The 25,087-nt window shown below is 38.1% G+C and overlaps 1 protein-coding gene across 1 annotated transcript; it reads left to right on the top strand.

Moving 5' to 3' along the window:
• The first annotated feature begins 761 nt into the window (after positions 1–761).
• Positions 762–24,708, top strand: EDNRA (endothelin receptor type A). Its single transcript, XM_026042614.1, has 7 exons — positions 762–1,255; positions 12,298–12,425; positions 16,506–16,704; positions 20,528–20,680; positions 22,034–22,167; positions 22,587–22,695; positions 23,638–24,708. Exons 1-7 carry the CDS (start codon positions 854–856, stop codon positions 23,773–23,775), a joined length of 1,263 nt encoding a protein of 420 aa, XP_025898399.1. The 5' UTR covers positions 762–853; the 3' UTR covers positions 23,776–24,708.
• Positions 24,709–25,087: the final 379 nt, after the last annotated feature.

Raw genomic sequence — 25,087 nt, 5'->3', positions numbered from 1 at the left:
TGCTGCAGCCCAGGCCTAAAGATGAGTTGCAAGGACTTCATGCAAGAATCAAACACATACTTTTATTACAGTAAATCCTCATATATGACTTTAAGGATCTGTCCTAGTCAAAAGTCTGCCCTGAGACTGTAAAGTCTTCTTGCTAAATCGAGCAAACCCAGTCAAAATTTTGATTTAAATTTCATGTCTCTACAGCCTGCTTTTAAAAACCCAAGCAATTGTGATAACAGATTAAGATGATGTAAAGCCTCAGTGTTGTAGTACATCAAAAATAATTATAAAATTAGCTAATTTAATAGATCTATCTTTTTAATGCAGGGTTGTTGCCTTACTTTCTAGCAGAAACCTGAAATAATAACTCTGAATTTCCTAAAACATCATTCAGTAGGGTTCTCAAAGGCTCCTTTAACTGAGAGACTTTTACCGACACTTTTCTTGCAAGATTATATTTTATAACAGAACTTCATACACCATCATTTTTTTTCCTTTCATATATGAAATCTGCCTCAGACTAAAAAGTCTCTGCAGGATCTCTCTTGAATAAACTTCATTTGCCATTGGGAATTTTTGTGTTTGAATTTTGCTGGCCATTTAACGAATGTGGATAAGCTAGATTTCAGAGTAGCGCAGTGATTACCAATATATACATATTTGTTCATAGGTGTTGTAAAAAGCCTGTATCTTCAAATACCCTTCTCCCTAAATGAGAAACGGGATGTACCTGTTGTATTGATTCTTTTTCTCCTTTTGTTTTTGTTTAGTTTGTCTGTGCGCAGCTGAAGAAGTGAGAAATACCACAGTGATACACTGAGAAAACCCTGTTTCCTTGACCTTGCTTATTTGGGAGTTGAAGATGGAAGCCTTGTGTTTAAGAGTGTCCTTGCTGCTGCTGGTCCCAGGACTTGCCCTCAGTGACAGCTCTGACAGATACACCACCAATCAGAGCGATCTGGGAAACGATCTTCCCACCTTCTCAGGGATAGACTCTGCAGCACTCCTCACCACCCGGCAGCCCCTAGTGTCCAACCAAACTGTCAAGTGCTCCCAGCAGACTAAAATTGCTGAAACTTTTAAATATATTAACACAGTGGTGTCTTGTGCTATTTTCATCGTTGGAATGGTTGGGAATGCAACTCTGCTGAGGATCATTTACCAGAACAAGTGTATGAGGAATGGCCCGAATGCACTGATAGCCAGTCTGGCACTAGGAGACCTTATCTATATTGTGATTGATATTCCTATCATTGTGTACAAGGTAGGACACAACCATGAATACCGTTTACTTGCAGTTTCCTTACAAGTTTGCTGTTCTTTACTGTGGATAATTCTATGTCTAAGTTGTGATTTTTTATTAATGAATAGTCAACTTGAGAAAAAAATACAGCTTGTTTTGTTCTCCAACCAAAACTTTGCTCTCGGGTCTCCCCTCCATAAACAAAAAGGGGAATCTTCTTTTCAAGGTTATTTGGCACTTCACTAAAGCTTGGGTTTGGGTATTTCATAGGAACTATTTATTTATTATAGCTACAATAGCTCACAGAAAAAAACCCAAAACCAAAAAAAGAGAGTAGACTTCTTTTTAAACTGCTCTCATTAATGGGCAGCAAGCATTGGAGTACTTGTTATTTTTAGACTATTCTATCCTTACTTTGTGTTTATACAGAAATTATTCTCTGTGATTTGCTGGCTTCACATTATGAATGTGCACAGAGAGATCATGTTGGCTGAGTATTAAGGTTAAATTAATTTAATATTCATTAATAGCAGATTTTCAAAAACCATTCTAGGCTTAGATTGGCCAACTTCATCACAGAATGTCTTTGAAATTTCATCTGGATTTGCCAAAGTATAGAAAAGATTCCCAGAAACTCTTTTAACTGTAATAAAGTTATCCTTTCCCTCTTTTTTTTATTTTTTTTTTGTTTGGAATTTTAATTAAATAAAGCCATAGATGGTGCTTTTCATATGGAATATATGCTTAGAGGTATATATGCAAGATGAACTTGCATAATTCTGGGACAAGCTTGAATTAATGTAACTGTTTTTTTAAATATACGTGACAAGTCTTATTTCACAACATCTTCAAAGAATTTTGCAAACTTCTACCTATATCTTGAAGATTATAATCAAGCATGTGAGCAAATAGGATATGATTTTTTTTTCTTTTTTAATCTTAGGTCATTTAAATTAGTAAATTAAACAAAATATAGTACAATGAAAAAAAAAAAGAATCCACTCCTTACAACTTGGGCCTTAAAGATTGTTTAGACATACACTTTGTATGGACTTTTATCAGGAATAGTGTCATGGAGTTTGAAAATGTATTTTAAAATGAAAGAAAAAAAGAAAAAACAACAAACTCTCCAGAAAATGGTATTTTATATGTAAATAACATTACTATAATGCAGGTATTGCTTGGAAAAGGTCATAGTAAATTTAAACTCAATTATGGCTTAAAATGTGTATATGTTTACACATTATATATGTATAGAGGCATATAATCTAAGTTATCCTGAGGTGCCAAATTTGATCTAATAGCAATATAAATTACAGATAAATCTCCAACTTTATCTGTTTTTAACATAATGTGAATTTGAACCTAGGAGAAAATTGCATGTGATTTAATGGAGGTTTCAGATTCCATTTTTCAATTTTCCAGCCAGAAAATTAAAATTAAATATTCAGCTTGATGTCGGCAGAAGTAATTTCTGCTGTATTATCAGTCTGACTCAAACGTTCGCCTGTGCCTGACTTGAGTTCCACCCGTGTCTTCCACGGCCGTGTGATGCCTAATGGGAGACGGGATGTGCGGGACTCCATCTCCTGTGATACTGTTCCCTCACTGGGTAATTAGGCTCATGCCTCTATGGATCTTTTCTGGGATAGGGTTTTTATTTCTGGTGGAATTTCTATCAAGAAGCAATTCAAAGTAATTTTTGAGTGGTTGAACTTTTAAAATGAATTATTTAAAAAATGTAAGATTGTATGTAAGATTAGCTGCAAATATTCTGATACAGGGAAGCATTTATAGCATTTAGAGTGGAGCCCTCGTACTTCTGCTATGAAATTCTGTTATTATTTATAGTACATTTCATATAAGCTATTCAAAGATATCTCTGTTTACACTAGGAGCTGATTTTAAACTTTGTTAAATGGCATTCACGTTTAGACCTCTAAGGATCATTAAATCTGTGGCAACATCTACCTCTGCTTGTCAAGTGGCCACTGAAAATACTAGTCTGCTTGTCAAGCCACTGAAAATACTAGTAGAATTTGAAAGTGGAAGTCTTTTAAGCAACATTTTAAAAAATGGCATTAAAACCTCATTTTTAGTTTTTTTATACACTCAGCTCTGAGCTTTAAATACTTTTTAATATCAGAGTCAGTCTTATATGGACCTATGTAAACTTAATAGTATCCTATGTAAATAAATAGTGTGAAACACTTCACACTGCATAGGCCTGATCTTCAATTTTTAGCAGGACAGAATTACTGAGGAAGCAGAGTAATAAGCATTTATCTGCATATTAAAATAAACTTAGTATAATATTACAAGGGACAAATCCTATAATTAAAAGGGTGTGATAATATTTAATGATAATGTGATATTGCAACAACTATAATTACTTTCCTGAAATTTAAAGAAGGTTTATCTATACTGAAAATATTTTCAAAAGGCAGTAGGCAATATTTCTGATATTCAAATCCATTTTGCCTGTCTTTGGAAAGAAGCAGTTACAAGACTGTACTGACTGAAAACATGAAGTTCTAGGAGGATTCCAAGTCCATCATTGTGTTAGGCATGTGCACAGTTACAGTGATCAGATGCTATTGGAAAAAATGAAGTGAAATTACATATTTTATGTTGGCTAAGGATATAGTCATAGTGTTTGACATTTTAATCATTTTTACTGTACAATAGATTCAAAATTCTCCCTTACCTTCTCCAATTACTATAATTATATAGTTGATTCCCCTTAGGAATTTGTAAAATGGATTGAGATCACTAATATTCACTAGCCTCCTTTGAAGATACTCCAAATCTATTAAAGCCTTATTATACTTAATTATCTCTAGTATGTCCGCTTTTAATATTGAATCAATTATAACAAATTGAGTCTTACGGGAAAGGTGCCAATTATAATGCAGCCTTAACGGACTGAAACATCAGTTCTAAGCCAATTACATTTCCAGTCACGTGCTTATAGCACCTGGCTTCAAAAACTTTCCTCTTTCCCCAAAATATACACACCTCAGACATCCACAGCATAAAATCCTGAAGCCTCCAAGTCATGAGAATTTCTGCTTTTCATTGAAAAGAAGACTGGGGAATATAACACTCATGTCTTACATACGTAGAGATCGGGTTACGCTATGAAAGAGGAGAGAGGTTCATACATGCTCCTTCCGTCTCAGGTAGCCTGGCTCTTAGCTGAACGCTGCCTCACCTGCATTTCACACGAGTGCCACATGCAGATGCAGCAAATTAAGTTTGGAGCTAAAGCAAGGAAACTTCTCTAGAGGACTGCTTTCCATTAGGAGTCTAGCCAGTCTTCCAAGGCTTTTGGTAGGCAGGAGCAGCAGAATATCCATAGCGCCGCTGTCCCTTTGGCTGTGCCTGAGCTCTGGAAAGCCCTTTGGCTGCGGCTGCTGTCCCTGGAAACGGTTTGCAGTAGCAGTATTAGAGCGCACAGCTGTTCTCCTTAGGAAAAAACTCTCTGTAGCTCCTTCTGGTCTTGTGGAGCTAGAAACACTGTAGGTCCAGGCTCTCACCTTTGGAGTGGCAAGATTCAGTTTTGACTGTGTTGCTGAGAAGTGTTGAGCTCGCTCTTGTGTAAAGCTCTCGCTTTTTGTGATTCAAAGGAAAATGTTTAAATGATCTATGTAAGATTATATTGTCTTACTTAATATTCTTAACTCCTTGCACCAGATGATGCAAAATAGGCACTTTTAAAATTTCTCTTTTAAATGTGATTTACAAACTTTTCCTAATCATTACACTGATACAGGCAACGTCAAAGACATCAACACAGATAATAAATGTGTTTGTCCCGTGCTCAAACAGCTTGACCAGATGATATTTTCCTTTATAGACTATGTTTTTGCTGGTATTCATTCTTACATGAGTTAGGATGCCTAGAATACTGCGAAGTGGCCAGCCCCAAGCCCCGTGAAGCTACATGCTGCATAAGGCAGCTGGCAGGAAGTAAACATCCCCAGGCATTTTCTCTTCAGTTAAGGAAGACCTAGTTGGGACATTGCTAGTCACGAATGTTCTGAACGTCAGAGAAAATGTTTAGTAGGTGAGGAGCTGGACCCATCTCTTCTCATCTGCCGCACAGATTTTTGATCAAAAGATGTTCGGCACAGCTAACTGATTGTTTTTACCAAGAAAATTAATATTATTATAGACAAAGTTGCTGATAAAATGCATTGGGACTGACTCTATAGACTAATCAAGTAAGTGGCATCCATAGTAATTATGGAGTTTGTTTCAAAGGAAAATAAGGCCAAGCCCACAGAGCACATAAAATTAAGTCTACTTAGAAAAGGAAACCCTTTTTAAAGGCAAAATTTGTCACAAGTGCTGTGTATTCTTTTCAACACAAACATCAACACAAACATCATTAGGAAATGTGGCTACTAACTGAACAACTTTGCTGAATTCCTACCAGTGCTTCCATCCTGTGTGATGCAGAAGACAAAGTAACTTGTTCAGAATATGATTTCCTATTATTTGGGTGCATGCCTGCATGTAGTGATCATACATAATCTAGAGGTAGCAAGGGAATTGCTGTGTCCTAAAGTACCTCCTGGCCCATATCACTGAAATTGGAACAGGGATGCAACAAGAAAAAATAAACCTGGCATCTGCTCTCCCCATTTGCAGACTGCAGCTCCCAGGTGGAAAGCACATAACACACATTCTAAGGTAGGAGTTGAGAAAGAGATTTTATATCCTAGAAATCAATCCATGATCCAGCCTACCTTTAACTAATGGCTGTCCTGTATGTAAATGGGCAATCCTGGGATTTTATGGGGAACTAGGTCTTCCCTTCAGTAGGCAGGAAGCACCTCCCTCGGCTTTCCTTTTGCATCTCACGCCTGCCTTGCTGCCCTGTAGATATGTAAAAGTTCAGAGTATCTCTGATCTCTGGGTGTAACAGAATGTCAATGTGTTCACTGTGTTGTTTTCAATCAGCTGAACTCTGCAGATAACAAGATAATGTTTTGACTGTGCATATCCAGGGTTTACCAATTCTGTGGTAATTTTTGAGCAATGCTGTCACTCTTAGCAACACACAAAAGACAGAACAGCTAGAGGAATAATGAAAGTGGTGTTTTGCCTAGGGATTGAAAAATTCCTGTTCAACAAATCACCTTGCACATAAGCACACCTTGCAGCTCATTCCCCTGAAGAAGAGCAGCACAGCTTGAGAACAGCCTACCTAAGAGGATGGGATGTCAGCAAACACAACAGGATAGCAACAAAAAAGAAACTACTCCTACTGTGTAAACAGTAAAAATACCACAAAGGAGATGTCTAGAATTGTCAGGAATGTTTTACCACTAAGTAGAATTTTGTTATAAGCAGAAAAAATAAATAAAAAATAAATAAAACTTAGAACTTTTAGCTGTTAATCAAGAAAGAATGTTCTCCTTAAAAACAACAAGTTTTTTTCCCCGACCTTTCAGGATCTGCGTAAAACTTTCAGGATTGAAGCATAATCCACTTTCTCTTGTGTAGCAACTATACGTTCCCTTTCATTCCCTTTTGTTTATGGCTGAGTTGAGGGGGGAAGAGGAGGAAAAGTCTGAAATGGCATGGGACCCTCTGCTACCTCCTGCCTTTGCTCAGATGGACAAAGGGGAACAAAATTGCAGATAACGCTGTGGTGGGGCAATTCAGAGAGAAAGATGTTTTTGATGGTACTCCTGCATCCCCACGTAACCTTTATTCCCTCTAGAAAAAATCAGAGGCAGTCTTTTCTCCACCAAGATAGTGGAAAGAAAACTTCTCTTGGCAGTAGCTGAAGCAGGAATGTATTTCCTGCAAAGAACAGCTGAAGAGATGCAGTGTGGTGTGCCCTTGGCACCATGGCACTGTCATGATTTCAAGTATAAGCAAAATGTCAAGAGATATTAAAGTTGGCAAAGGCCCAAACTACCATATTACCATGATATACTCAGTCCCACTCTCATGCCATGCAGTGCAAAAGTTAGTTTCATTCAGTGTCCTCCTCTTCCTACCCTATGCTGTCTCCAGAGCTGAGGCATTTCACTACAGCAGGGGAGAGTAGGGAGAGCAGAAGAGGGTAAGAGAAGGAACAGAAGGGAAAGAAAGACAAGGGCAAGGAAAGTTAGAGATAGATTCTCCTTTCTCCTCCACTCTTACAGCCATTGCCAGCAAAATACTGCAGCACAGGTGAATCATGCATGTGAGAAGAGCAACAATCTGCAGGTCCCAAGAGAGAAATGGATGAGGATGGGGGCTGTTCTGCAATGTAATCCTATATTGGGCATAGGGGTTATAGGCAATAACATATATCAGTGTATATAGCAGTGATTTCCTGTGCTATGAAGTTTCCTGGAAACACAAGGGTGGGTTGAGTCATGGAATCAAAATGCCACAAGTAGGAGACTCGACCTACTCTTTTTCCCAACCAACCAGTCTCACAGATCAGAGTCAGATGGAAAGCATTAGTCAGAATCATCATCTTTTGTCACGAAATGCAGTCAGCGCAGGGGTAAAGGCCTTGGTCACCACTATGTTCAATCAAATTTTATCTGAATTCCAACTAAACATCAGGTATTGTGTGTGGCTTGTACCTTGAAACCTTACAGACATGCTTTACAAGAGCATTATTACAGACCACAACTTAAGACAGAGCTGCACCAAGACAGCTCAAGGTCTCCTAGAAGAATTTAGCGCTAAAAAAACTCTAACAATATGACAAAAACGGAGAAATTTGTCCTGAATTTCAATCTGTGCAATATTACAGGGAAAGGATAATGCACTGATATTGTAACTCCTACCGCACAGTTGGCAGATGCCATTTATTTATACAATCAGAAGCTGTCTGTACAACTAGAATTCTGCTGCCTTGGTGCCTGTCCTGCTCACTGCCCAAGCTGAACAGCAGCCAAGGAATAAGGAGGGTATTTCTGGTGACTTGCCGTAGATGGAACATAAACCCTGGCTACAGCGACATGAGTTGTGCCATCAGGATCTTTACTGGTAATGGGAACATGAAACTCAGGATGATCTCCTGCATGAGGGCTGCTTCCAAGAGGAGGAAGCATTGTCTATATGAAAACCAGTTCGCCTTCTGGGGAGAAAACATGTTGTGTGTCAGCACAGGAACAGCAGTCCCACGAGGAAACAAGGAGAAAAGCTCTAAACCACTACGATAAGAGGGGAGGAGGAAAGAGTAGTTATAAATCTTTGAAAACAGCTTTCATCCTCAGCAACCATGAGGCAGAGAAAGAAGACCTCCTAACATGTAGCTGTTCAATCAAAGCATTTTTTATAGAGCAGCCCTGAGTTATTTCATATCCAGCACTCAACCCAGCCCATCTATTTTGGGCTGAGCTCCAGGGTCATCATCTGCCTGTAAACACACAGTATCAGTCTAGAATTAGATAAACACTGTGGATGCACATGAGCATGCACTGGTGAATGCTCATGTCTCTGGATTATAACATTCTCTCTTTACACTATAAATTGGTTGGGATGCAGAGCGGGGCTTTATCTATGTTTTGTACATCAGCTAGTACACTAACAGGGGTTAGAAAACAGCAACAGCAGCAGACTAAAACCAACTGAGTGACATTTAAAAACCACTGCAAAGGAATGTTCTCAGCGCTGCTGTCTTGTTTGCTTCAAGCTGCAGCGTCAGGGCAAAAAGGCCACAGAAAGGAGCAAAGAGGAGAATACTCTGGAAAGCTGTAGCTGTTTCTTAAGACTGACAGTAGAACCTTGAAATCTCTGCTTGTGATTTCAGTGTAAAAACATGCTTTTGACTACACACACTCTCCTGGGAATTGCACCACATTCAAAACCCTCCAGGGTTGCAAAATACACATGGGGAAAAGTATATTTCCTTTGCCACACGTCTCATTTTGAAACCTCTGAGATTTTCAGTGAGGGTGCAGAGACAGAATCCATTTGTTCAAATCAAGGAGATGTGGGATACAAGTTGGGATAATGGGCCTCCTTCTTCTGTCCTAGTGCCTTGATTGAAAAACCACTAAAATTTTGTAAATATGTGAAAATACCCATTTTGTTCTGACATTAAAACATGCAAAAGCACTGAAAGAGCAGAGCCGGTGCTCCTAGTCTTTATCTTCTACCTATGTAAGTGAGGCCTAATGGACCCAATTCTTCTTAGAAAATAAATATGCCATTCCCTCTGACATCTCCGTATCCTGCTAGGGTAGAAAAGAGGCAATGGACTTGTTTTGGTGTAAAATTAGCATAACCAGAGACAGGATCTGATTTGCTGACTAAAAATGTCTGCATAGGAAGAAACTGGCCCCTGATGCACAGAGAAGTAATGAATGCATAGCTGATGTGGAATCATAACGCACTACACTCACAGAAGTGATAGTAAAGTTCATCTTAAAAAAATCAAGTAACTTATCCCTGATACCAATCATTTTGATTAAAATCAACTTGAAAAGAACGTCTAATCATTTGATACTGATGTTACGTCAATTAGTGGAAAAAGGTAAAAAACAAAAGGAATAAAATACTTTTCATCTTAAAAAAGGAGAGCTTCCTGGGGCGTGGAGATGTGTACATGCTGGAACTCTGAGAAAGCTTCCCTGTGAAGAGTAATGACTAAGTGAACCTTTTTAAGTACAGCACTTTCCTTTTTGAAGCTAATATTTGCTTTGTAGTACCAGAGTTTCACAGTCACTACAAAGTGCTTGTTCATTTCCATTGCTGGATATACATAGAGCCATTCTCAGTGCACGTAAATGAAGAGCTGGCTGCCTTTCCCTTGCCTCCTGAAGTGGGACCACTAATGAGAAATGAGAGAAATGAACCTGGCGGCTCTGGTTGGCACAGGGGATTGATAAAAATCTACTAGGAACTCTTTCCCTTGGCAGTGCCCCTCTATTTTAACCTTACCCAGGGGTACCTGAACACTATTGTGATCTGGCCCAAATGCAGACACCGCATGATTACAGACTATCCAGGGTCTGCACTAAAACCTTCATCTGAATTTCAGAGCTGAAATTCCATGTGACTATGATTGGTTAGAGAATTACCTTCCAAATCAGCCCTTCTCTCTCCAACAGCACTTCAGTGGCCCCTGACATAAATTAAAGCCTGATGCACTAATTAATGGCAAAAAGCAAAAATATGCCCTGCAAATATTTATGGTAATGTCTAGCTATAAATCATCTGAAGTTTTCCTCTATTTGTTTATCAAATAGAGATAAAACCTGAGGAAATATTTGAGAATTTGCAGGTATAATCTCTTTACATTCATTATTATTTACAATATTTAAACCACCAATCCTAGTGATCCTACTATTCTGCTACAAAAGTTTCTAGGGTAGTAGTTTATGTTTCAGAGGTTCTGTTATTTATTACTGTAAGAATTTAATTTAAACTAATTTTTATATGCAAAGTTGTACTCAATTTTGTATGCAGAAAGAAATGTCCCTCTGTACATTTATGCAGGTGAGAAGGTGGATCCTTGCTCTTTCTGCTCATAATACATCATACATATTGTACTTACTGGAGATGCTAGCTATGCCACACCAACTAATCTCCATTCTTTGCTGATGTTGGCAAATAAAACTGTTGTGAAGTTTAAATCTCTTTTAGTTACATAAAACCGAGACTCTGGTCTAGAACAGAATTTCAGCAAAACTAGATTTCAGAAGCTTCCACAAGCTTGGGTTTGGCTTGTAATTGTTACTCTAAAATATATCACTTGCTAAACTTCTCTGAAGAAAATAAAAAGATCTAGAATTACCTTTTCAAGGTATCACCAAAATATTCTGTGTTCCAGCCTTTTTTTCAGTATGGTTTAATAGAAATCAGAAGATGAATCCATATGTAGCAATGAGACAATGATTACTACTAAGTATTGCAGTGAAAAATGTTCCCTATTTGTGCAGGAGATAGACAGAGCATCATCTAGGATGGTGCCAAAGTTGTATGCCTGGCTCTTTTAATCTAACTCTTTGTATTATGCCACCACTTGAACTGAAGTTGAAAATAGTCTAAGAGCAGCTATTCCATGTCAGAAAAAGAACTTAATATCCTACCTCTGACATAGGTTGAGTAGCAAAGGCTTGGGGAGAAGGATTAGAAAACTGTAGAGCAAGAACCATCCATCCTTTTCTGGTGAGAAGGTTTAACAACTTCATTTTTCAGAAGAACTGGCCATGGTAACACCACAATCCCTTTCCTGAGTGGTATTTGCTTAAGTTAGAGCTCAATATTCTGTATGGACTTAAACTGCCAGTTCATTGCCCAGATGCTTAGTACAGTGAGATCATCTGTAACTCTCTGTGGTCTGTTATAGATTTAATTATCCTGAATAATTTTGTATCATGTATTTTGAATATTTACTTGTTTGAAGCATTAACAGTTACAGGCAGAAAGATTAGTGTTTACTTACTAATTATTCACAGGAATGAATGTATTCATATTGGTTATGTTAATGCCGTCTAGGAAATACTAATTAAAACACCAGCCACTCAGCCACATCTTTCTAAATGAGTGCCTTTCCATTGCCTTGGAGAAAGCTCACATGTATGATGTTAGTCCTTAAAGCATAATATGGAGCAAATTATGTATGCACAGTGTTTTCTCCACACACTTAAGAATCTGGCAGTGAACACTGCCATGAGTTACACAGCGGTCCCTTTACAATGACAAGAATCTACTTGCGTGTAGCACGGGAATTTGGCTATGAAGTATCTTATTATGAACTGCAAGTTATGCTTTCAATGGTTGGTTCTCAGAGGAGACATGGTAATAAAAACCAGCTATAACAGGGCTAAAGTAGATTTTCAGTTCCACTGGCTGAAGTTCACTAAAAAATAGATCTTTTAACAATGTTAGTTACTATTACAGCAGTAGAAGATCAATGCTTACGCTCTCACTTTTCATGCTTCTACAGCAGGTGTTACCATCCAGGTTTATTTGCTTGAGCTATGGAGGACTAACGGTGAAAATGATTGTGTCTAAAAACGAGAAACAATTATAGTCAATACATATTTGCTAAGTTATTATTAAAATATTCTGATTATTTTGTATCTTTTCTTTAGCTCCTTGCTCAGAAGTGGCCTTTTGGGGATTCTGAATTTGGACAGTTCCTATGCAAATTCCTTCCGTTTATACAGAAGGCATCAGTGGGAATCACAGTCCTTAATCTCTGTGCCCTTAGTGTGGACAGGTACAGTATATTCTGCTCTTTTGTCAGACACTCTTCTCTCCTTTGCCATATTTTTCTCAAACTAGGAGCATTCAGAATGGTCTCCTCAGCAGTCACCTGCACGTACATTTAGCACAGTTTCTTCTTCATGCTCTCAAAAGCATATAGGATTCAGTATAACTATTGGGATTTATTTCACAACAATTTTTTAAACTCTGCCTACTAAAAGCCATTTTTTTTCATATAGCACAAGGCAAGCAAAAGTTTTAAACATATGCCCGGCTATGAAGAATTTTTGTATTCTAATCCTGGATTACCGTTCAAATCTGTCTTAAAAATAATTGTGACTGTTGTCAACTCACTGCCGGTGGAATATAATTACCATGTTAATTGCGATAACAAATATTACTAATTGAATCTTAGTGAAAACCATGCAGGAAACTAGCTTTTGATTTTTCAAAAATTAATGCCTCTGCTAGAAGTGCTGAAGAAGATACATGAACAGGATAATATGACAACAGCTAAGAAGGTTTTAAATACTATTCCTTTATGCCCTTTGTCATATATATTAGGCAATAGCAGATTAAGTTTTCACTTCTACAAAAACTTTCATTCTCGGTCTTGAGTTAGCTACATCATGTTTTACTATATAATATACAAGGAATTTTGATACACAAATTGTTGATAAATAAACTTCATTGCATGTATTAATAAAGTGATGTAGACTTTAAGAATAAGCTTTGCTTGGTTTTACACAAAGAACTGATATACAAAGTTTACAAGGGATGGGTGACTTTGTAGCATCCATACCCAAAATATTGTTCTTACTGCTTTAGTAACTCCTATGTTAACACACAAGCTGAACCCAAAAACAAAAAGCCATACTCCTGCAGGTAGTGCTCTATTTCCTTTCCTTTATGAGTTTGGGCACTATAAAAATAATTCAGTTTCCCAAATGGTAAAATACAGCCCTGAGGATTACTCTAAGCAGTATCTCCTAGATCAAATACACATGAAGTTCAGAATTTGCTAGCCAAGTTCTGACCAAATGCAATTCTACTAGGCTTAATCTTACTTAATTCTTACTTAATTTTACTAGGCTGTTGCATCTATTTTTGTAAGTTGCAAGTAACTCATATGAAGCCTTCCCTTTACATTCGGATATATATTTTTTACAAGCACTAACTAATCCCCACAGCAATCACATAGCCTTTCAGTATAAAATCTTGTATGAGATTAGACTGAGACTATTTAACTTCCTCTCACCGTTCGCATGTTTTGCCAAGGATATATTCTTTATCAGCTGGTGCTATTCTAATAGTTGCAGATAATGTGTTTGAGAAAACATATGATAGCTAAGATGAGGTATATCCAGGTTAAATGACAGTGAAATGAGGATCTGACAGCACTTTCTACCAGTTAGGGATTGGCACTGTAAGTAGCACAACCATATGGTCCAAAACTCCACATCAGCTAAAGTAGTCTTTTTAATAAGAAAAATCAGTCAGCAGGCAGCTCTGTGCTGTCATAGCTAGACTGTTTCTAGTCTTCAACTTTAGTCATTTTTGTTTTCAAAAAGTTCTGAAAGTAGATTATTTATAGTTAGTTGGCTATGTGGGTGTACATATGGGGTACCACTCAGCATTAGATGGCATCAATTGTTACAAGCAATTCAGAGCTCTGCAGCTTCAGGCTTTAGAGAAAGAGCTTGTTCTCTTCTATAAGGATTGGTCTCTGTGTTGACTATATCCTCCTTCTGCTGAGAAACTCCACTCCTGACTAGTGCTGCTTCCACATCCAGTGCATTAACGTTTAGCTGTGTGTGGCCAAGGGGAACAGTGCTCACTCACACTTGGAGAGGGTTTTCGGAAGCTGACATGTAAGAGCCCACGAGCCACTTACCCTGCACAGGAAGCTCACATTTGTTACAGATGCCTCTCAGGCATGTTTAAACTCTGGGTCATGATGTGAACTACAATCTGACTCTCTGAACAGAGCCTGCATGTAACTAGGAGGAAGGGTATTTTCCCTTCTGAGTTTTTACAAAACATTGCTTATGTCTCAGGCAATGAGAGGATTTTAAGGTTAAGTGAGATGAGAGAGTGAAGGCACCTTCATCTAACAGACCAACTTCCAGTAAATGTATTAGATAATCAAGATTCTACATTTAAAAAAGCAAAAAGAGCATTATTAAATTAAAAACTTTCAGTCAATATACTACTGACTATCTTTAAAATGAAGAACTGCTGTGATCTCATGATGAGCAAGAACAGCTCAATAGTAGCAAGAGTATGGAACTCCTAGGTTGATATTTGGCAAAAACAATATGAAAGAATCTCAATTATGATTCAAAATTAATTCTAATATGAATATATTTATGTTAAAATGGTATTCTAAGGGCCTGTGCCTAGTATGCCTGTGACTATGCTGTGTATGGTATTCAGAGCATAAGATTCCAGTCAGATAATGCTTTCTGTAGTTTTCCTGATGGGCTGAGAGCTTGATCTTCAATTCCTGCATGTTCTTCCCTCTGTTTTGTTCAGAGAAGTTGGTAAGGGGAGGATGCCTTGTAATAACTCTGACATTTACTGATCTCTGGGGTCCTACTTCTTTTAATTCTTGTTCTCATCAGAAGCTCTTCATCCCTTCCAACTCCGAAATCCAAACTCTGTCCCTTCCCAGTATACTCAAACTCTCCAACCTGAGGCGCTCATCTGCTTAAACACTTGCTAGGCGGGAGCCCTCAAGCCCTCAGTACTTTCCTAAAATCACGACCTGGCTCCTGCCTTGGCAAAGTTTCAAAAACAGAGGTGGCAGCAGCACACATCCAGCACTCTGCCAGGGCTCAGGGGGCATGTCTGAGGAAGAAAAGAATACCTGCCAAAGCCAGGGCAATAAAATGACACTGCTCCTTATAAAACCTTAGTCTGCTTAATTTGACCTCTTGCCCTGATATTTTTAAAGTAAGGGAACATTTTTCTTGATTTTTTCCCCCCTCAGCTAGAGAAGAATGTTGCATCAGTGGATGCCATAATAAAGCCATGCAGCGCTATAATTCCAGATGGGAAGCTGTAACTATTTTAAGGAAGTAAAATAAGCAGTTTAGGAAATGCTGTGCCACAGATGAAAGAAAGTTGTCCTACATGTATATCAGATTATTGCAAGAAACAAACCGTGCTTGTGCTTGCTCTAATTTTGAGGTAGTGATGTCGAGGTCTCAAGAATGAGAAATCCCTACAAGTTCTGTCGGACAAGTAGAGGAGAAAGACATGCAGAAAGACTGCAGCTTGATAATAAAAATCTCCCACCATGAAAGGGATGGAGAAGGTAAAGATAGCAAGAAGAAAAGAGAGAAATCCTATAAATGCCTGACTATGTGTAAAGCTTCTTTAAGAATTCTCACCTTTTATCAGCGATTCCAGCTATGAGATACATATTTACAGGAAAGCAGGTTTCAATACTTCCTCTTTTCACAGAGAAACTTTCTATCTAAGGGATGAAGTCATGGGGAAAATGCCTTGTTTCTGGCACATACAGTCTTTCTTCAGCTGTGCACCTCAGATCCTTACTGGAAAGGTGCAGAGTCTAAAAGACTTGAATTGGCAGCCAGACAGCTGTAACACTCAGTTGTAGTCTAAGGTTAATATAAAAATGCCTCATAAACTCAGTATTTTTTAATATTTAAATATAATGTAAAACAAGTGCATTTTCACATTATGAAGAGTATTCTCACAGTATTTCATTGTATGCAAGCAGAAGACTTCCCTTTGGATAGCACTGCAGTTATTACTGATGTGGCTGAAGGACACCAGCTGCTTCAGATCTGTAGAATAGCTTTTGGGTCTGAAAGGCTTTTTCCTTCTAATATGTAAGTTGATCTACTAAAATATTGATATTGCCTGGCCTCACAAACCATGCCTACTTTAAGCAGAAATCATTAGTGTATATATAAAAAACACAATGCAAGATAAAAAAAAAATAGCTGGGGTGGCTTAGGATTTTATTTAACCCTTAGGATTTTATTTAACATTTAAAGTAGAGCAAGAGCTCTGGGTTTAAGGAAGATCCTGGAGATTGCAGTCTAATGCCTGTCTCTTGCAGGTACAGAGCAGTTGCCTCCTGGAGCCGTGTTCAGGGAATCGGGATCCCTATGATCACTGCTATTGAAATTTTCTCTATTTGGCTTCTGTCCTTTATACTGGCTATTCCAGAAGCAATTGGTTTTGCTGTGGTACCTTTCAGATACAAGGATGAAAGTTATGTTACCTGCATGCTCAGTCCTACAAATAATTTTATGCTGGTAAGTAGCATCCTTTTTTTTTCTTTTTAGGGTCAACAGTGTAATAAATATGCTTTATTCATCCATTAAAGTGTAAAATGTGTTCCAATGTATATTGGAACAAGAAAGATTCTTCATTTAAAGTGGTTAATCTCTACTTTCATTCAGAGATAGCAAATGTAACTTAACAGTTTCATTCCTTCAATAGCGAGGATGCTTAAAGCAGTAAGGTATGGTAAACACCTGATTAAAGTACAGTCAAGAACAGCATCAGTGTAGGTGGAGCTTTTGGAGGAATTGTGCTTCCAGGTATAACACCTCGGAGCTTGTAACTGCTGGGAAACGTGTTTTACTGCGATGCGTCATTGCTCTGTGTGCAGCAGCCAGCGCGTCTGGCAGAGAAGGAAAAGGGAGGGACCACGCTCTAACAGAAATCTTCCAAATGCCATTCACCAAGTCAAGCACCATAATCCCTTCATTTATAAGAATTCATGTCTACAAATTTGACAGGCTCCCATCTCTAACGTAGGAAATTGCTCACTGATAGCTGTCATCTAGACACAGCAACACAAACTGCAGAGCAAGAGAAGTGCCTGAGCAGGTATCAGGCTTCTTGGGCATGTTTCATAGCCCTCATCCACAATGCTGCTGTGGTTTAACAGCTGTCAATGCCAACATTAGCTTGTTCAAGGCAAAAGCCACTCCAGAGTTAACTTTACTACACAGAGGGATAGCCTGACCCTCCACTGATAAAATGGAGAAAGGTCTCTCATATTTTCCTTTGTGGACCTAAAGCAGGGCCAGCTACAGCTCACTCGGCAATGAAAAACGATGATTGTTCTGCTCTGTCTGAGAGAAGGTAGATAATGCAAGGTCTTAATTTTAAGGGTAATTCCACCTTCTTTTTTCTGGAAATAGATTTTTTTTATGATAAAGTTCAAGTTTCTGTTTGTTTTCAAACGCCTGACACCTCTCCTTTTATGGGATGAGAACATAGTGCAGGCTAGAACTGAGGAGGAGAAGGCACAAAAGAGCTAGAAAAATTAGAAAATAAAGGGGGTATGTGATTTATGGTTTTCAGTGGAAGATCCCCAATGGCAATATGGTTATGCAGACTGCAGGGAAGGCAGAAACAGCTAGAGACATGAGCAAGAGAAAACAAAAGCCATTCCCTGATGGAAATAAATCATGTAGGTGAAGAGGGAGTAGAGTTGCCCAGGATTTACAATATCTAAAGTTTACAGATTCTATGGCTGTAGATATTTTAAGAACAGGAATGCAATTAATGAAATATATACTGTAGCATACCTAGGCTTTTTGCTTTTATATGGCTGAGTTTTTTTTCCACAAATGTGCCTGGACAATCTTCACTTTTTCTCTCCCTAAGAATGGTTTTCTCCTCACTATTCACCAAAACCTCACAGTTCAAGACTTTTTTGTCTTTTGAGGGCATGTTAATATTCATGATTATTGTTCTGTTCTTAACTCAGTAAGTAGAAGAGCTTCTTCTTTTTTTCTTTTCTTTTGCTCTTAGTGTAATTAGTATCCTTTACATGCTCAGTACAATTCAAAAGCACCAAGTCCCCCCAGCCTCAAGTGGATTTTCCAGGAAATAAACCAGCATTTACTTTCAAGCTGAGAATTAAGTGTTTGAAGCCTCATTCAAAATGATAATGTTTCAAGAGTTGCAAGCAAGTAAAAACATGATATTAAAATGGAAATAACATTTTAACTTAACTATCATATTTACTACCACAAACACCACAACAAACAATCATTAAACTTTGGGATGGAATTAAGATTAACTTTTGTTTTTAAGAGGAGCTTTATTCATGTTTAAAGCAATCCTTGAAAGACTTGAAAGATTCATGCTTGACCATGATTCCCAACGGGTTGAGTGCACTAGGAAACTTGTTTAAAATGCACATTTCCTGTAGAAAACCAGTTCCATGTGGACTTTCAAGACAAACAAAAGAATGTCTATTCCTCTTAAATCAACCCCATTTTGTGCTTTGATGTAAGCTTTGTGAAGCTCAGCTTCCATAATTAATCATTTGCAGGCATTTCCATGCAGGTTCTGCAACTGCACAAAGCCAGGTCTTTGTGCAGCACTAGTGCACAGGTCAGGGCTGAGGCACAGAACTGGCCGTGTGCTCTTTGTGACTGGCGGGACGCGCTCACGAAAGCTGTTAGGCAAGCAGCACAAACAGTTTGCCTCATAAACACAGCACGGATTCACCTAGTGCACGTTTTGCTATGCTGCCCAGCCAACACTCTTCATGTCTGACCAGAAAGAATTTCCACAGAAAAAAAAATAATAATCTCCATGTATTTGCAGTCTTTTTCTCTGCAGAAGGATATTTCTCCTCAGTACACTCTTAAAATATGGAGCCTACTGGTTTCTGGTTTTCTCCTGGCAGAAGCTGAGTTCCCGGGGGGAAATGCAGCCCCTGGGAGCCAAGGAGAAGTACAGCTATGCAGTGGATTGCAGCCCCTCCTTTCCCAGGGCTGAGACTGATGATGAGGAGAAAACAAGCTAATCATCACAGTGCAAAATGTCCTTTGAGGTGGGGTTGTGGCCTAGATACCAGCAGGGCACGTAGGGCATGCTAAACTAGCAAACTTGGTAGCAACTTATGCTCCCTACCAGGGTGGGAGGGGAAACAAATTAAGAACATTTCCCTTTTCTCAGAAACTCTACTTTTGGACATAACTAAAGCAAATTTTAAAAATATCATTGTTAGATACAGGTCTATTAAATTAGGTTCATTTTCACCTTTCAAAGTTTTGCACTATGCAGTTCTAAATGTAAACAAGATGTCAGATGTCTGACATTTTCAAAAGGGATTCACATAATCCTCAGTTATTAGCATTTTGACATTTGGTGTGGGAACTGTGATGCTACAAGAGCACATCCACTAAGGATAAACAAACTGAAGGAAAGATTATGAGAAAGAAGGTTCCCTTTTGCATGCATCCATCTCAGTGACTAGTAACATACAGGCAGGAAGCATTTAAAATGTCATACTTCAAGGCACAGTCTTGGCTGAGCATAAAAGTTAAATACTAAAATACAATATTTTCTGAAGTTTGTAAATATCATTACCTGTAGAGAAGTACAATTCTAAATACATAAAGCCTTAAACCACAATGAGGAGTTAAAATTACACAGCAGAGTAATGCTACTGCACAGTAATGTGCCCAGTCACAAAAGTCATATGGTATAAATGGCAGGCAAAGAGTTAAAATTAAGTAACTATAACACTGGATGCCACTGGTCTTCAGTATTGCACGTAACAGACAAATACTTACGAAGTGGCCTCTATCTGCCTACAACATAAGCAAACCAAGTTGCAATCTTTTCACTGATAACACAAGATGATTAAGCCTGCAAGACATTTTGAACCTTCCTTTTTTGGAATCAGGACAGGAGCCATAGAGGTAAATGGCATTTCCCGAGGCTTTTAGTGAGATTTGTTATCGCAAACTGACACTTGCTACATTTGGGCATGTCATTTTTGTGAAAACTGAGCTCCAGTTTTCATAAATGGGAGTACACGTTCAGAAACCACGGTCACAATTAATTAATTCCAACTCAAAACAGACTAAAACAAAGGTACAAGCTGGAGACTGGAAGGTAAACTAAGTATTTACACTGCCACAAATCCCGCTTTGATGTTAGTCTGAAATAGATCAAAACGATAGGAAAGTTGACATAGTTCAGTACTGTTTACCAACAGACTTGGACTCTGAAAGAACCACACCAATTGTCATACTGTCTGTTACATTTCTGTGCTACTTTCTTTGAATTTTAAGAAAATACCTTCTCTTTTCTTTTCTGCAGTTTTACAAAGACGCGAAGGACTGGTGGCTGTTTGGTTTCTATTTCTGCATGCCACTGGCATGTACTGCTATCTTTTACACATTAATGACTTGTGAAATGTTAAACAGAAGGAACAGTAATTTGAGAATTGCTCTCAGTGAACATCTTAAGCAGGTAAATATGTATCAAAATGTATCTGAACACAATAATTTATAAAAATAGAGAGTGAAGGTGTAGGCTATTTATGACCCTAAGATATTCAGTCAAGCCTGAAACATAAGAGATCATATTATAAGGATATATTGAAGACAATAAGGATATATTGAAGACAACGTGTTCTGGAAGCTCAGCTCTTTTCGTAAGTGTGACAGTTTCGCTCTTTAACCTTTCGCTGGCCTTGGAATTTAGTGACAAAGATTGGCCAAAAAAAAAAAAAAAAAACCTTCAAATTTTCTTCATAAAGACAGAACTCCACGAGGCCTCCCTATTTTTTGGTATACTTTGATGCACAAGTTTTGTGTCCTAAAAAAAAAATCAAACAAACAAAGAAAATCTCACAACTGAGAGTAACCTAGTTTTAGGATAAGCTGGATTTTTTAAGCTTGTTTCATTGTTGAAGTACCACTATGCTAACTGTACTGGCTGTAGAAAAAGAACATTTGGAGGCTTGCATAAACAAGTAATCACAGAGTAAAGTCACTCACAAAATTGCCAAATCTCACTTTGGTGCTTTTGCAGCACATTCTGATGCTTCATTCCTCATTGGAATTTTAAAAATAATTTGTAACTTTTTTTTCACTGCATTTAGTCACACAATAAGATACAATGTTAACTCTAGCCCATCAAATCCCACTCCTTTGATGTAGAGATTTAGAAATCTCCTCGATTTAGAATCCCTACAGCAGTGCCCTCTCTCAGGGGTCCTGCCCTGCTGGCCCATTGCAGCCTGTGCAGACCAGAGATGCCCCCATCGTGCAGACCCTCCACTTGCTTCTCTCAGCAGCTTCTCCCAGCACCCCACATAATCTACTCCCCCTGGCAGGACTAGCATGGTGTCGGGCGGGGGGGAGGCAGCCTTCCCTCCCTCTTTTCCCATAATAACCATGTTGCCATGTTGCTTGGACTGGTTACTGGAGGATGCATTTATGCCAGAACGTACAAATTGCCAGGGATTGCCAGAAAACTTTGAGTTGCAGAGTAATAGGAATGGCTGGGAATGGAGTCAGGTTCAGGAAAGTCTAGTAATGGATTTTTCCTTAGGTGACAGCTCGGTGACAGCCGCTGTCACCCATGTGCTCTAGCTTTTGTAGTCTAACTGATCAGTCAGCTCTGCTGAGGACGGCCAGATTTCAAGAACTAGCTCAATAAAAAAGGTTTCACAGAGAGCAGGTAGCCCAGCAGTCCTGCTCTGGGAATCCTTGCATGCCCATCCAGATTGCTTAATTTGCTGCCTACATCACTGCATTGTAGGCACCTACCAATATGAACTAGGCAATCAATAATCATTATCTTTACTTCTTCTTCTAGCGTCGAGAAGTTGCAAAGACAGTTTTCTGTCTAGTCGTGATTTTTGCTCTTTGCTGGTTCCCTCTCCATCTGAGCCGAATTTTGAAAAAAATGGTATACAACGAAAGAGACCCTGGCAGATGTGAACTACTCAGGTACCCTATTTTCTTATATTAATCAAGTGTAATACAAATGTAATATAAATATAAACGCAGCACATTGGAGATTATATAATAAACGTCATTACGCATGTAACCCATGTCTGAAGGACTGATTGTATTTTCTGATTTTTTTTCCACATCCTTCTCTTTTCAGGGACTTCTGCTGTAATGGGTTACAAAAAATACAGTAAATGTTGTCTAATGCTATTGCAAGCACTTTCCTCTTGCTTTTGTGAATTTCTGTGAGACAGGTTATCCCAGATATGGCATGGTAAAAGATTAGATTGAAGGAGCTAGTTGACAGGGAATAGTTTCTTTGACAGAACCTAGGACAGAGACTGCAACCAAAAATGGCTCAGACGCAGTGACAGTATAGAGAGTTTAAATGTTTTCTTTATTCTTTTGTTGCCTAGTTTCTTGCTGCCGCTGGACTATATCAGCATCAACCTGGCAACCATGAACTCTTGTATAAACCCAATAGCTCTCTATTTTGTGAGCAAGAAGTTCAAAAACTGCTTCCAGGTAAGATACTGTTGAGGAGATTTTAGATCTAATTCATGAAATCTATTAAGCCATTTATTTACTATCCATTTTCCTCAGTTGTGAGGAGAGACATGTAAAGGAATGAAGGGTTATAAACTATCCAGTTTACTAGCTAGCAGGTCACATAGCACACATACCAAACTGGGAGCTGAAACTATCCTCATTATCTGAAATGCTAAACCAGTAAATAAGCTTGACACAGTCCTCATCTGTAAATAAGCACTGAGATAGTCATGCTCTTGTTAAGTACTGTTTATCTGCACGTGGTATGTACATGAAGTAGAATTGGTTTGATAATGTATTTCCCACTCTGGTGGGGGGACAAAAAACATGCACAGAACATACCCAATCTGCCTGCAGTTAAACAATCACATCCTGACTAAAATTTTCAGGCCTGAATACCAAAGTTAGACACCTGAGTTGACTTCGGCAATTAAATAAGCACTATGTCTTTTACCTGCATTTTTCTAGTTGCAACACAGCAAAACATATTACAAGGCTAAGTTTCCTTATCACAATGTCTAGGCAAGTCACCCTTCACCAACAGAGACACATAGGAAGAAAGAAAGAAAATAAGAGTAAATAGTGGAGAAGACAATGGTGAAAGGGAAGACTGAAGTAGTTTTATCTGCAAAGAAAAAAAACTTTCCAAAAAACTTTCCAGCTATGAATAGCTGATATGCGCTTTTGAAAAATACAATAGTTGATTAAAATAGATTTGCTATCTTTTGTTAGTTCATTAGAAGAATTATTTACATTTTATGACAAAATTTTATGACAAATCAAATTTTATGACAAAAATTTTATTGGGGTGTGGCATTCTCTCTTCACCTAAAACAATCTGTTCACAAAGGATATGTTGGCAAACTGCATAGGGTTGGCAGAATCATGCTAATCATTTTTTCTTTTATTAATTTCCAGTCATGTCTTTGCTGTTGCTGCTCTCAGTCTAAAAGTCTAGTGACTTCAGTGCCCATGAATGGAACAAGCATCCAGTGGAAAAATCAAGAACTAAATCACAATACAGATCGCAGCAGCCATAAAGACAGCATAAACTGAAAATTAAGGACTCTGGCATCACTTCAGAATGAAAGAGGAAAAAGAAGTCACAAGAAAGCTATTTCAGCAGGCAGCCCGGTGTGTGTTTCTTACAACAGCACCAATTCAGAAGTGTGCACCTTGTATATAATTCAGAGGTGCAAGTAGGTTGTCTATAAATGTGATGTTCTGTGAACTGAGATCCTCTGGATGGTAATTCTGTCTCTGAAAATTGTATCAGTATGTTTATAAAACCAAAAACAATGACTTGAACCACACATGTGGTTTGCTCTTCTGAATCAAGCAGGAACTCTCTTATATCTCTGACTGGTACACACTTTTTTACCTGATTGCCACCTAGAATTAATCATCATGGAATTTTTCAGAAGGTATCAATACAGAATATGTCTATGACTGCATATTTTATCTCTGCATATTTCTCTTTTATTTGTGCTGGATATATTGCCTACACCAGGATGTTTTGCATGCTGCTCTTTTTTTGTTGTTGATGTTGTTTGTTTGTTTCAAATTCAGGTTTGAAAATGTGTTGGCTCACACCAGTATTTTACTTGCTTATTACTAGTCGGGACATTAGCTGGGCAGTTCACATTGTAGCACTTCAATACTCAAAAACAGAAAAAGACCATTCGAAATGGCACCAACATTTGGCACTTAAACATGGGTTAATGCCAAAAACAAGGTATTAATAACACAGTCCTAAACTCTCTTATTTATTTGGATGCTCTCTATGAAGACATTCTAGAGCAGCAAAAAGAATGAAAAATGTCCACAGAGGGGCATCTTACCGTTTGTTTGTAATCAACCACCATGATAATTCTTAAACTATATGTACCTATTGATCTGTTTAGACTATAGCTGCTTTAAATATAAATTGAAATGAGGGCTAGTGGAATACAGTGAAACATTATCAAAGCAGTCCAAAGAGTTTTAAGAATGTGATTACTATCATAGCACACTATTTAAATGGATAGAAAGTTATAGTCATAGTGGAACTAAGACTATATGGAAGTCTATAGCAGTTGCATGTGCATAAGGGCATCCTGTACCTTATGCTAGCAGAGCTTTTTGTCCTACTCTCACAAAAGTTAAACACTTAAATGGGTTTTTTATAGTTTACTAGAATTATTAACCATACAAATGCTATCAATAATATATAGAAAAAAAATTGCTTGTGTACATGTAAACAAGTGATGTAGTTTTCCATTCATTATGGTTATAGGGCAAAAGATCGAGTGTTAGGCTACAAAAAAATTAATAGGTAGCCTTTTATTAAATAATGGAATTAGTATGATATAGTGTATAATATGTCTCC

This window comes from Nothoprocta perdicaria, unplaced genomic scaffold (genome assembly GCF_003342845.1).
Source record: "Nothoprocta perdicaria isolate Ctin4 unplaced genomic scaffold, notPer1 scaffold_31, whole genome shotgun sequence".
NCBI lineage: Eukaryota > Metazoa > Chordata > Aves > Tinamiformes > Tinamidae > Nothoprocta > Nothoprocta perdicaria.
Note: the sequence above shows the minus strand (reverse complement) of the source record. Positions and strands in the feature narration are given on the sequence as shown.